The sequence below is a fragment of the Giraffa tippelskirchi genome, chromosome 13, assembly GCF_054371585.1.
Source record: "Giraffa tippelskirchi isolate mGirTip1 chromosome 13, T2T-mGirTip1v1.2.pri, whole genome shotgun sequence".
Lineage (NCBI taxonomy): Eukaryota > Metazoa > Chordata > Mammalia > Artiodactyla > Giraffidae > Giraffa > Giraffa tippelskirchi.
In genome coordinates, this window is record NC_137287.1 from 33,578,470 (window position 1) to 33,590,636 (window position 12,167).

The window sequence follows — 12,167 nt, forward strand, 5'->3', positions numbered from 1 at the left end:
GCAGTTGGAGCTGAGCGCCTGGTGGAGCGGAGCGGATAGCCAGGTAGGGAGCTTCTCTGGGGACCCCAGAAAGGGCGTGGTGGGGGTGCCCTCGCCCCGAGGGAGGCCCAAGAACCTCCGGCATGGGACCTCGGCCTCTTCTGCCCCCGCTGCCCCCCATTCACCCCCACTCTGGAGGGTCTTCCAGCTCGCCGGCTGGGTCTCTGGGCCCCTTGGAAATGGCCGGGCGGCAGTGGCCTGTTTGGGCAGCGCGGGTTACTCATCCCCGCCTGGAGGATGGTGGGTGTGGCAGCAGCCCGAGGGATTTGGGACAGACGTCTGGTTGCATTTCCCGCCTGGCCACCTGTTTTCTTGGTGCAGAAAAAAAAAACACCTCTTCTCCTCCTCCAGGACCCCCTCCCACCCCTTATACTCTCCCCTTGCTTTCGCTGGATGGAGCTGGATGGTGTGACTCTCGAGGCGCTGGTGCAAGGCGCGCGGGGCGGGGGCGCCGCTCTGGGAGGTGGAGCCAGCCCCCAGCCAGGCCTTGCCGCGCCAGCTACGGGCTCGGCGGTGGGACCGCTGCCAGGCCTGGCGAGGAGGTTGGGGAGGGAACAGGGACATCCTGGCGCCTTGCGATTGGCCGCCTCTAGGGAGGAGGAGCCGCCGGGCGCTCACCCGGGGTGTTTGCGTCTGGATGGGGGGGGCCCCCGAGGCCGTGCAGAAAAACTTCACCCGCGCTCACGGGCTCCCTCCCTGCCGGCCTCATTGGCAGCCCAAGTTTTCAGGCCGGAAATGCAACGGTTTTTTGTTTTGATTTCTAAAAAGGAAGCCCCCAACAGCTTATCTGGGGTTGGAGTGGATGTATGTATTGGAAGTGAGGTGGAGGGCCGCATTTCAGCCCCCACCAGGCACGATCTCCGTTCCCACAGGCGGGAGGGTCTCACTGCAACATAGAAGGCTTCTCTGAGCCTCCGCTTCCCCATCCGTAGGCTGGGGATGTAAGTTTCCCTACCATAACGGGGTGTATGGGAATAAAAGGAGATAGCTGACCCAGGACTGGGGTGGGGGAGCTTTAGCTACTGTTACATTTTTTACTTGCTTTTTTTTTTTTTTTTTTAATATTTCTTGGTCTCTTCCTTCCCAGTCTTGCCCCTCCAATATTTTTCTCTACCCTGAACGAAGCGGGAACTTGTAAAAACAGGTTCAAATCAACCCTGGGCTTAAAATCGCCTATTGATGTCCTCGTTGTTGTTTAAGTCCCAAACTTTTCACCAGAGTTTTCTGTTATCTCCCTCCCCCAGCCAGACCGTCCCAGCCTCTTTCTGGCACCCGCCCTCCCTCCCTGTCCCTGAGCCTTTGCCCCTGCAGACTCCTCTGCCAGGAATGACTTCCCCACGGCCCCTGTAGGGCTTGAAGCAGGCGCCCCTTCCTCGGGGCCAGGGACCTTCTCCAAACCCCCTCTATGCTCCCCTTTCCCGGGCGGCCTTGATGACCGTGGGTTCTCAATGCTGCGGTCTCTATCACCCCCTCCCCGGAGCCCCAACATAGCAGAAACAGGGCCTGTAGCATCGCGAAGCCCGGCCCGAGTAGAGGCTCAGAAAGAGCTAGGCCAGGCCCATCGCCGGGCTCTGGGGCCTGGGCGGGGAAGAGGGAGGCCCCCTCGGAGGGGAACGGTCTTTGTCTCACCGAGTGGCAAAGTCAGGGCATTCGGTTTGTGTCCCATCAGCAGAGACGGACGTGGGAGGGATTATTCTAGACGGCCAGAGGCTGGCAGTGCTACCATTAGCGGCTCGACTATTGTTTCCCGAAGCCGTTGTATCTGGCACCCTCCTGTACAACACCCTCCGTCCGCCGGGCTGGGAGGCTACACAAGGACCGTCCCATTTGACAGATGGGGAGACTGAGGCAGGGAGCGGGGAGGTCGCTTGCCAGGGGGGTCACAGAGGGAGCGGAGAGCACAATTAGGCCGGAGACTCAGATCTGATCGAAGCCCCGGATGGAGGCGAGGATGGAATACAGGAAGGCTGGAAGTGGGGGCGATGGGATGGGGATGCAGAACTCCACACGGGCTTGGGCGCCTCCCAGGCCGGGAGCCGGCCGGGCCGGGCCGGGCGCGCTAACGGCGGGGCTGTGCCGGAGGGGCGCCTCGGCTTCCCGGTCGCTGGTCCTCGGGTTTCCGGCCTCTTCCCAGCACTCCGGGGCGGCCGAGCCGTTCCCGGCTGGGCTCGCCCCCCACCCCCACCCCGGGCACGGCCATCTCAGATGCACCTCCGAGCCTTGTCTGCTGCGGGCGCGGCCAGCTCCAGCCAGGCCACCTCTCCCTCGCGCTCCCTGCCCTGAGCACCCCCACCTCCCCTCGACCCCCCCACCTCTCGTTGCCAGGCTCCGCTGCCCCCTCCCAACTCCCCACCTCTCTCCCTGGCCCCGCCCCTCTCCCTGGCCCCGCCCTTCCTGGCCTCGAGCCCCCCCGCCCCTCTCCCTGGCACTGCTCTTCTCCCTGGCCGCGCCCCTTCCCTTCTCTCTTTCCCCCTCCCTCCTGGCCCCTCTCTCCCCGATCTGAACCCCCGCTCTCCCCCGCGCAGCGAGGGGAATGCGGAGGGGAATGCGAGGAGAATGCGACCCAAGCCCGCCTCGGGGCTTTTTTCGTGAACCTCTTCCTGATTCCTGGGACCTCGCTGTCCCGCTGACCCGTCCGGCCCCTCGGCCCAATTGCCCCCAGTCTGCGGGATTGGGGCTCAGTGGGGCTGGAGGTGGAGAGGGAAAGGGCGGTGTCTCTGCCTCAGTTTACAGGTGAGGCACCTGGGTGGACTAGGGTGACTTTGTGACTCATCTGGTGGCCCTCTTATGCTGGCTGAGAGGGAGACCGGGCCAGTAACCCCATAACCAGTACTACTCGGTGTCAGTCTTGCCTTGCTGGGGGGAGCTCCTTAGAAATGCAGAATGTGGGACCCCATACCTGTCTTAAGAAAGTGTTCTGTCCTGTTCCCATGGTGTGGGTTGGAACTCATTCCCACCTGCCAGCAGGGGCCTGGCCCCCTGGCTAGGAGGTATCTGAACATGGTACCCTGCCCTGGCCTCCCCCATCCAGAAACCCAGGGAAGCCTCCACACCCCATTTTTCAGAGTAGGCTTGATGAGATCTGGCTTTGCTGCCAGGCTGAGAATGAAGCTGGATTCTTTCTCCCACCCCTATCTTCCTGCCTTCAAGGGCCTGAAAGCTACCAAGAATGGAGGAGGCTTGTGAAATGAACTGCTAAGGTCTCACTAAAGTGTAAATGATCGTTAGCACTGCCAAGGATCGCTTCCTGGAGTCAGCAATTGGTTATGTGGCTTAAGACAGACTTGTCCTTATTTATTTCTTTTATTTTGGCTGTGTTGTGTCTTGGTTGCTGCACGGGCTTTTCTCTCATTGAGGTGAGAGGGGGCTACTCTTTGGTTGTGGTGCAAGGAATTCTCATTCTCATTGTTGCTTAGCTTCTCTTGTTGTGGAGCACAGGCTCTAGGGGACTGGAGCTTCAGAGGTTGTGGCTCCTGGGCTCTAGAGCACAGGCTCAATAGTTCTGGTGCACGGGCTTAGTTGCTCCTCTGGACCAGGCATCGAACCTGTGTCTCCTGCACTGGCAGGCAGACTCTTATCCACTGAGCCCTTGATATGACTGGTGAGGCTTGAGGCCTAGAGGGCAGGAAGGCAGGGGCTCTGCATGACTGGGTGGGTGTCTAGTCTCTGGATGTGTGGGTTGGTGGAAGAGGGGTTGGGAAGACCAGAGCCTGGTGCCCAGCTGAGCTCTGTGAACCTTCCTGGAGGACCCACAGGGCCTGTGGAAAATTTCCAGGCTATTTTGGGCTGAGGCCCCCTTCCTGCCCTTTCCCAGGGTAAAGGCCTTGCTGGTGCCGGGGGCGGGGTGGCTCCCTCCACCCCTCCCTGCCCAGTCCATTGGTGTTCACATGTATGCATGCACTTGTGTGCCTGGCTTCACACACACATGTGTATGTGCACACATACACATGCACCACACACACAGCCACACACATATACACATGTGCATGCTCTCATGCAGACATGTGTGCGCACAGCTCAGCAGCGGTGACAGGCCTTGGGCATGACACCTGGTCTGAATTTGCTGCAGGCCTGAAGCCCATCTCAGGTCTGGCCTAGAGCCTCAGCCTCAGGCGACCCTCTCCACACTGCCCGAAGCTGTAGGGAGTTGATGAAGCTGTAGGGAGGTGAGAGGTCCCGGAGCAGGGGCCAGTGGCAGAGGGTGGGCCCTGCCTCCTCCAGGGCCAGCTTCAAGGCCCCCCTGGCATTGCTGGGAGAGCAGTTGCTGGTTGGAAGTGTGAGAGTGTGTGTGTGGAGGAGCTGCCGCACACCCAGCACCCCGCATCTGTGTTTGTGGGGGAGTTGGGGGCAGCAGCCGACCCCAGAGCTGGCTTCTGGGTGACTGGCTCCCCCCTCCGCCAGCTGGTTTCCTTACAGCTGGACTTTAACCCAGGCCTCCCCACACAGAGCCCCGTCACTCCTTCTCCCTGTCCCCGCCCCCCACTCCCACAGGCCTTTGGGGGTGGCTGGCTCCTGTCCAGGTCTAGCCCCGCCTTAGCTGTGCTCTGCACGGATGGGCCTATGGAGGCCCTATGGAGGCGGGCAGGGTGGTGGTTGAAGCCCCTGTGTCTCCCAGGCCGGCAGCTCCCTTCCCTGACTCCCTCCTGGAGGCTCTGTGGCCCTCCGTGCCTCAGTTTCTCCCACTGCCAATTGCGCATGCACACAGCCCCACCTGCAGCGCGACTGTGCCGGGCGCCTAGGACGCGAGTGCACCTGAACGCCAGTTGGGGGCTCCCAGTCCCGAGGCTGGTCAGGGAGACCCTGCTCTGTCCCAGCCCCAGTGTTGGGGCCCAGGACGTGGAGGGACCCCGTGTTGCCCTCAGGTTGCTCCGTCCCCAAGTCGGGGGCTTCCACTGGCATCTCCTGGGGACTGGGTGACCTGGGAGAGTCAAAGGGGCTGGGGAGGAGAGAGAAGGGGGCCCCAGTTGAGGCCTGCTTTAGGGGAAGGCGGGCATGGCAGGGGATGTGGGGACAGTCAGACAAATGGACTTGGGCAAGAAGAGTGGAGACCCGTGGGGATGATAATGATGCCCTAATTCCTGAGCTGGCCTGCCCCTCTGCCCACCCATCTCCTGCCTCTTACCCTTCCTTCCCCAGTGACCCCCACCCCCACCCCCAGTCTCCTTGCTGGCCTTTGGTCACACCTGCCCCTGCCAACCTCAGGGCCTTTGCACAGGCTGTTTATCACACTGGAAGAGCCTCCCTCTGTTTTACAAATGGCCCACTCTTTTTTGTTTGTTTATTATTTTTGTAGTGCATGGGCTTCTTGTTGCATTGGCTTCTCTTGTTTCAGAGCATGGGCTCAGTAGCTGTGGCTCATGGGCTTGGTTGCCCCACAGCATGTGGAATCTTCCCGGACCAGGGATCGAACCCGTGTCTCCTGCACTGGCAGGTGGATTCTTAACCACTGGACCACGAGGGAACCCCACTGTCTGTGTCTCTACTGCCATAAACAGGGCCTGCCATCAGGCGCGTGTTTTTTAAATGACTTTATGATGACGGTTATAACAACAATCATAGCTGATCCTTAAATGCTCACTTGTTCTGGGCGGAGGGTGTGCAACATGCTTAAAACATGTATTATGTCATTTCAACTTACGCTGGTGTGAAGTCAGGACTGTTAAAAAACACCTCCAGGTTCCAGATACAGAAACCAAGGTCCAGAGAGGTCAAGAAACTTGCCCAAGATCACACAGCTGGAAGGGTGGGATTTAAAGTCAGAAGTGCCTGACAGCAGGGGAAAGAGGGAGATTTTGGGTGGGGTGGGGAGGGCTGTTGCCCATCTCACCCTGGTGTCCCCAGGCCTCAGTGGCTCCTACCTGCTGTCCTGGGTGTGAGGCCCTCCCTTTTTCTGGACTGGCCCCCTTCCCAGAACCCCAGGCATTGGAACATTCTAGGACTCTATGACCTGTGCGGGTAGGTCATGCTGGAGTCTTGACCCCCAGCTGCCAGGGCCTTTCTGAGGTGGGGGCTCCCGGGACTCGCGGTCCTCCCTGGCCCCGGCCGCAGCTGAGAGAAGGGTCAGGAGGTACTATGTCACTTCCTCCAGGAAGCCAGCTGGCTGTCTCCCCTCCCAGCCAGATGGAGCTGAGTCCTGAAAGGGGAGTGTGTAGGGGGCTGCGGGGCCACATGGAGGGAGCCAATTCATCCTCTTGGGGGGCAGAGGTGGGCCTGTCCCCCGAGGAATCAGGCCTGGCTCTCAGATGGTTTGGGTTGGGGGCAGAGGGGCATTGCTGGGCGATGCAAGTTGAAAACTAGTGACCTGGGCCGCATAAATGCCTGCAGACCAGGAAAGCCAGGGCACTGGCGGGGGATAGGGGTGGTGGTGGGGAGGTGGACTGGAGGCTCTGGTTGTCAGAGCTGCTAGTTTTCTCAAACCTAGCTGGAAACCTCGCTTGGAGGGGGTGCAAACCTCGGGATGTTTAAAAGATAACTCATGTTTTAAATGTGAAAACCTCCTGTGAACCTCGCAGAACCCAGCTGGGCTACTCCTGCCCCACCATGCCCTGTGAATGGGGGGGTGACATCCTGGGAATGAAGGGGAGGTGATATTTGAGTCAGGCTCCTCTCCTTCCCAGGGCCAGGGGGCCTGCACCTGCCCCAGCTGAGCCCCCACCACCAGCCCTGAGCAGATGCTGCGTGAGGCCCACCCAGCGGTACCAATGTGCACAGTTGATCCCAGACAGCAGAAAGGACTCAGCCAAGGTCCTTTGGCTCCTGGTCTTTTGCTCTTTCTTCATGGCCTTGAGCCAAGGCCACCAGCGAGTTGGGTTCAGCGGCCATGTGCTGCTCTAGAGTCCTCTCTGTCCAGCTGGGTCTGCCCCTGGCCTCGGATGTGTGTTAGGGGTCACAGAGGGAATTCCATTTCTCAGCAGCGATCGGAGACTCGGGCTGGGTGGAAATGAACTTCAAGTCCTGGATCTGAGTCAGGGGCCTAGTGGATGGAGATGCTGCCTTTGAAATGCCCCGGCTCACTCCCCCTGCCCCCCGGGGTTCCTCCTGGATGCAGACTTGACTTGGGGTCCGAGCCCTTTTTGATTTGTGTCCCCGAGTTTCCTGAAGGAGCACGGAGTGTTTGTCCCTTTTTTGCTTCCCCTTCCCCATAGTGCCCAGCACTCAGCAGGGTCAGGAAATGTTTGATGAGTGGCTGGAGTCCTCATCCAGGCGGTTGGCATTGAAGCATTCCTGCCTGTCCTGTCTGCCTCCCTCCCTCTCTCCTTCCTTTTTCTCTCTCTCCCTCCCTCCCTTTCACAAGAATTTATCAAGTGCCTGAGTGTGCCAGGGCTTCCCAGGTGGCGCTGGTGGTAAAGAACTCGCCTGCCGATGCAGGAGATATAAGAGACTCGGGTTGGTTCCCTGGGTCGGGAAGATCCCTTGGAAAAGGGAATAGCTACCCACTCCAGTATTCTTGCCTGGAGAATCCCATGGACAAAGGAGCCAGGTGGGCTATAGTCCATAGGGTTGCAAAGAGTCGGGCACAACTGAAGCAGCTTAGCTCGCATGCACGCCGAGTGTGCCAGAGCCTGTGCTGTGGGTCCTGGGGATACAGAGGGGGCCAGTGGTGTCCTCGTGGTGTTTCTGTGCGGAGCTGTCATAGAGGGAGGTGCACGGCTGCAACAGGAGCCCAGACCAGACACCTGCGCTGACGGGGACGAGCGGGTGCGTTTCTGGAGCTGGTGACATCCACGCTGAGTGAGCCTGGAGCCTGCATTCCACAGCCAGAGGAATATTCGAGCCTCAGATGGCAGACTGTCCAGCGTGAGCGTGGGCAGGCATCTGGAGAGCCCCGCTAGCAAGGCGCGAGCCCCTGAGAGCCCCCCATCTCTCTCCAGGTCAGCCATGTCATCTGAGCCTCCTCCTCCATCCCAGCCCCCCACCCACCAGTCTTCGGCTGGGCTGCTGGACACCCAACAGGCCCGGGATCGCTCGCCATCCCCGCTTCGGGGCAACGTGGTGCCAAGCCCACTGCCCACTCGCCGCACCAGGACCTTCTCAGCGTGAGTCTCGGGCTTCCCCAGACAGGTTGCCTCCGCGTCCCTGTCTATCACATGGGAAACTTGGACTGGGAAAGGGCTGATGGTGGGAAGCTGGGCAGGCGCCTCGTAAACTCTGCACCGTGCTGCCCCCAGGTCCCCTTGAGCCTGTCGTGAGCTGCGGGTGAGGGATGAGGGTGGCCAGGGATGGGCGATCGCTGGGGTCTTAGATCATCAGGCTTTAACCACACATAAGCCCCTTTTCCTCAGGAACCCCTGACCTCATCAGCTGCAAAACGGGGACAGTAGCAGGGTGGCCACTGTGCTGCAGGGGACCCACACAGTGCCTGGCAGGTGTAGAGCTCAGGCCAACACGTGAAGGCTGATTCTAAGTTAGCCTTCAGAGGGAGGGATGCTCAGGGGGGTTTTACTCAGACAGGGAAACTGAGGCCTGAGAAAAGTTTGCCAGCATCATTCAGAGAGTCACTGTCACCAGGGCCTCTGTGAATGGCTCCCAGAGTTGTGCAGTGCACAACCTGCACAACTGTACATGGTGGCCCTGCCCAGAACGCCCTGGGGCACAGCTGTGGGTGGGAACTGGGATGAGCTGGGTGTGCCCCTGAGGGCGGGGGACTGTCCTGGAGGGCTGGTGGGAGCCCCTCATGCTCTCCCCACCCTCTGTCAGGACGGTGCGGGCTTCCCAGGGCCCGGTCTACAAAGGAGTCTGCAAATGCTTCTGTCGGTCCAAGGGCCACGGCTTCATCACCCCAGCTGACGGTGGCCCCGACATCTTCCTGCATATCTCCGAGTGAGTGAGCGGCTGATCTGGGTGCTCTGGGGCTGGGGTGGGCACCGTGGCCTGGAGGAGGCAGGGGGAGTGTGTGAACTCTGCTGGGTGGGTGCCAAGTGTGATGATGTTGTGGGGCCAGGCTTGTGTGACAGTGTTCAGGGCTGGAGGTATGAGCCTGTACATGGTGGTGGCAGTGTGTGAGACACTGCAGGTGACTCTGTGTGTGTGTCTGTGTGTGTGCATATGTGTGTGTCTCTGTGTGTGTGTATATGTCTGTGCACATGTGTCTCTATGTGTGTGTCTCTCTGTGTGTATATGTCTGTGCACATGTGTCTCTGTATGTGTGTGTATGCGCATGTGTATGTCTCTGTGTGTACGTGCGTGTGAGTTGAGAACCTCCTTTGGGCTTCCCTGGTGGCTCAGCTGGTAAAGAATCTGCCTGCAATGTGGGAGACCTGGGTTCGAGTCCTGGGTTGGGAAGATCCCCTGGAGAAGAGAACAGCTACCCACTCCAGTATTCTGACCTGGAGAATTCCATGGACTGTATAGTCCATGGGGTTGCAAAGAGTCAGACACGACTGAGCGACTTTCACTTTCACTTTGGGGTGGGTCTGAGTGCCTGTGTGTGTCTGGTGGGCAGGTCTGGGTGTCCCTGTGAGTCCTGTGAGCCTGTGTTTGGCCTGGGGGTGGGTGCCTGCACTTCCCCGGGGGCCCTGTCCTGGTAAGGCTGGGGGCTGACTGAACTCTGCTCCAGGAAGGAAGTGTGGGGCTGGACCCTCTCTCCTGCCACTTGCTTACTGATGTCCTTCCTTCCTGAGTGTCTGGAAACCCTGGTGGGGAGAGGAGGGAGGGGGCGCCCAGGGTGGAGCCCACACATCCTCGGCCTTGGGGCTGGAGGGCGCCCTGCAGGCTGGGCTCCACCTCTGGTCTTCTAAGCAGCCTGCAGATTTGTGGGGACTTGATCGGCCCCCCTACCCCATCCCCATCTTTGACCTGAGCAACACCCACCCCCAATCTTTTTGTTGGTGGCAGGCAAAGTACCCCACACAGCAGGGCTGACAATATGTAGAAACCATGTTTTGAAATTTGGCTCCTTTTGCAAATGTCTGCTGAGATGGGAGAGTTACCCTTTCTTACTCTTCTCTAACATTCCTACAAGCCTGGTCTTCATAGACCCCCTATACAGTGTAGACATGAGGACGGTGCTAAAGCAACGCCTTTTGATGTACGTATGAATCATACTTGGATGTAGAAATATGTATCTGTATTGTCTCTTATTCCGGAAGAAGTTGTAGTGGTTGACAAGGAAACACACAATGTGCCAATTAGTAAGGAAAGCAGGGGGTTGGGGCAGAGAAGAAAGCTGACTTTCGGTTTCACTGCTAGTAGTGGGCTGCACCTTTACTCCTGAGCTTCCTGGTGGCCACAGCAAAGAGGGTAGCGCGATTTGCAATGTGATTCTTCAATCAAGACCATATAGTCCCAGGGGAGACTTGACTGGACTTGGCCTTCAGGATCTGAAGGGGATATTCCCCTTGGTGGGGGGTGGGGGGTAAAGCCAAGGGGTCATCAAGATGGGGACCTCTTCATCCCCAGTGAGATGGTGACTCATGTCCTGTAGAAAGAGAGGGAAAAGGACTTTCTGGAAGGCTCCTTGGGATTCTGAGGAGCTGAACAGCAGAGGTGCAGCCTGGTTTCCAGGACTCCTGGACCGGGCGGGGTGGGGTGGGGTGCAGCTCAGGAAACCCCCGCAGGGGCCATCCCCCAACTCAGATTCTCCGGGCTCAAGACTGTCTCTCCTGACTCTTCCATCCATAAGTTCCAGAGTGCCCACGTGTAACTGCCCTGTGAGCATCCCCGGGGGCGGGGCTCCATCTCTGTCTCCGCAGCGGAGGTCCCAGGAAAGGAGCTGATTGGGTCAGGGGACCCTCAGTCACGACCGAGGGCTCCGGTGTCTCCGCCTGGTCGGTGTGTGTATGTGTGTGTGTGGGTGGGTGGGTGGGGTAACTCCTCCCCCAGGGCCGGTGTCCCAGCTTCTCCCAGGGCCAGCCCTCAGTGTCTCTCCTCGCCCCACAGCGTGGAAGGGGAGTACGTCCCCATGGAAGGCGACGAGGTCACCTATAAGATGTGCTCCATCCCGCCCAAGAACGAGAAGCTGCAGGCCGTGGAGGTGGTCATCACCCATCTGGCGCCGGGCACCAAGCACGAGACCTGGTCCGGCCACGTCGTCAGTTCCTAGGAGCGGCTGGAGGCACCCCGGCTCCCGGGCTCTGGGGAGACCCCCGGGGCAGGAGGATGCAGGACCAGGCGGGAGAGGACAACTGTACCGCTTGAGATGGGGCGTCCGAAAGGGGGGGGAGCGTGACCCCTGTCAAGTGTCTCCTGGAGGAAGGGGTTGGAGACGGGGGCAGACCCGGGGGTGCCCTCGGCTACCAGCACAGCCTCCGACCACCGCAACCAACATCTCACCATCTGAAAAACATTAAAAGCATTGAAAAAGGACAGGCGCTCCCTGGTGGCTGAGTGGAGGGTCTGAGCCCCTCCCTGGGGCTGGGTTGGGCATCTTCCCTGGCCCGCAGTCCCTCCCACAACCCCACCCACACCCTTGCCCCGGAATTGAAGGCTGAGAATCCCCAGATTGGTCCTCTGGGTAGTGACATGGACCCTGCATGATTTCCCAGGGGGAATTCCCACCCAAGTGTGTGCACCACCCTGCCCCCCTCACGTGTGAGGTGAGTCTCTCCTTGGCCCTGGGCAGAGCAGACTTTTCCCGTTCTCAGCTGGTTGTTCCAAGGGGTTGGGGGCGGGTAGGGCTGGGGTCTTGGCGCCTCTGCAGCAGGAGGTGAAACAGCTGGGCGTCTGGGAGCCCTGAGCCCTCCATGTGCTCAGAGGCAAGTCCTCGTCCTCACTGAAGCCTGGCCCTGTCTGTCTGCCTTTGGTTGAGCGATCCTGGCTCAGCAACCCATCCGGGAGGTGGTGGGGAGCGGTGGAGAGGGGGAGGGTCTTTGTTTCCAAACGGACCTTTCTCAGGATCCATCTAGAAAAGAGCAGGTGGTTTGCTTCCTGGGAGCCTGGCGAAGTCACAAGTTGAAGGAGAATATGCCTTTGGTGGAATTTTCTGGAAAACTAGTGTGAACTGCTTAGGATTTTTTTTTTTAAGAACTCAAGCTCTCATCGGAGCCAGTTCTGTTTGCACTCTGCTGTTGACATTGCAGACCTTTGTGGATATTTCCAGTAAACAGATCCTTAAGGCTTTCTTTTGGTGTGGTTTGCTTCGGCTTTAGTTGTGATTTAAAAATAGAAATAGCTAGGAAATATGGGAAAAA

The 12,167-nt window shown here is 59.2% G+C and overlaps 1 protein-coding gene and 1 long non-coding RNA gene across 6 annotated transcripts; one reads left to right on the forward strand and one right to left on the reverse strand.

The window, feature by feature from the left end:
• CARHSP1 (calcium regulated heat stable protein 1) lies at positions 1-11,340 on the forward strand. Of its 5 annotated transcripts, none has more exons than XM_081559314.1 (4): positions 1-43; positions 7,911-8,075; positions 8,737-8,859; positions 10,918-11,340. In XM_081559314.1, the coding sequence occupies exons 2-4, from the start codon at positions 7,918-7,920 to the stop codon at positions 11,078-11,080; spliced, it is 444 nt and encodes a 147-aa protein (XP_081415440.1). In that variant the 5' UTR covers positions 1-43; positions 7,911-7,917; the 3' UTR covers positions 11,081-11,340. The 5 variants fall into 5 exon arrangements, with proteins under 5 accessions (XP_081415440.1, XP_081415442.1, XP_081415438.1 ...); XM_081559316.1 differs by lacking the exon at positions 1-43 and adding an exon at positions 6,015-6,243; XM_081559312.1 differs by lacking the exon at positions 1-43 and adding an exon at positions 6,015-6,183.
• LOC145533001 (uncharacterized) lies at positions 3,300-5,948 on the reverse strand. Its single transcript, XR_014073753.1, has 3 exons — positions 5,898-5,948; positions 5,678-5,774; positions 3,300-4,975 (listed from the first exon to the last, which is right to left on the reverse strand). It is a non-coding gene; the product is annotated as an uncharacterized LOC145533001 (long non-coding RNA).
• Positions 11,341-12,167: the final 827 nt, after the last annotated feature.

What these genes read in the sequence shown, in the direction of transcription:
- CARHSP1 (XM_081559314.1), top strand. Translation starts at nt 7,918, where the DNA reads ATGTCATCTGAGCCTCCTCCTCCATCCCAGCCCCCCACCCACCAGTCT. An exon ending in CGCACCAGGACCTTCTCAGC is followed by an intron (nt 8,076 to 8,736) that starts GTGAGTCTCGGG and finishes ACCCTCTGTCAG; the next exon opens with GACGGTGCGGGCTTCCCAGG. An exon ending in ATCTTCCTGCATATCTCCGA is followed by an intron (nt 8,860 to 10,917) that starts GTGAGTGAGCGG and finishes CTCGCCCCACAG; the next exon opens with CGTGGAAGGGGAGTACGTCC.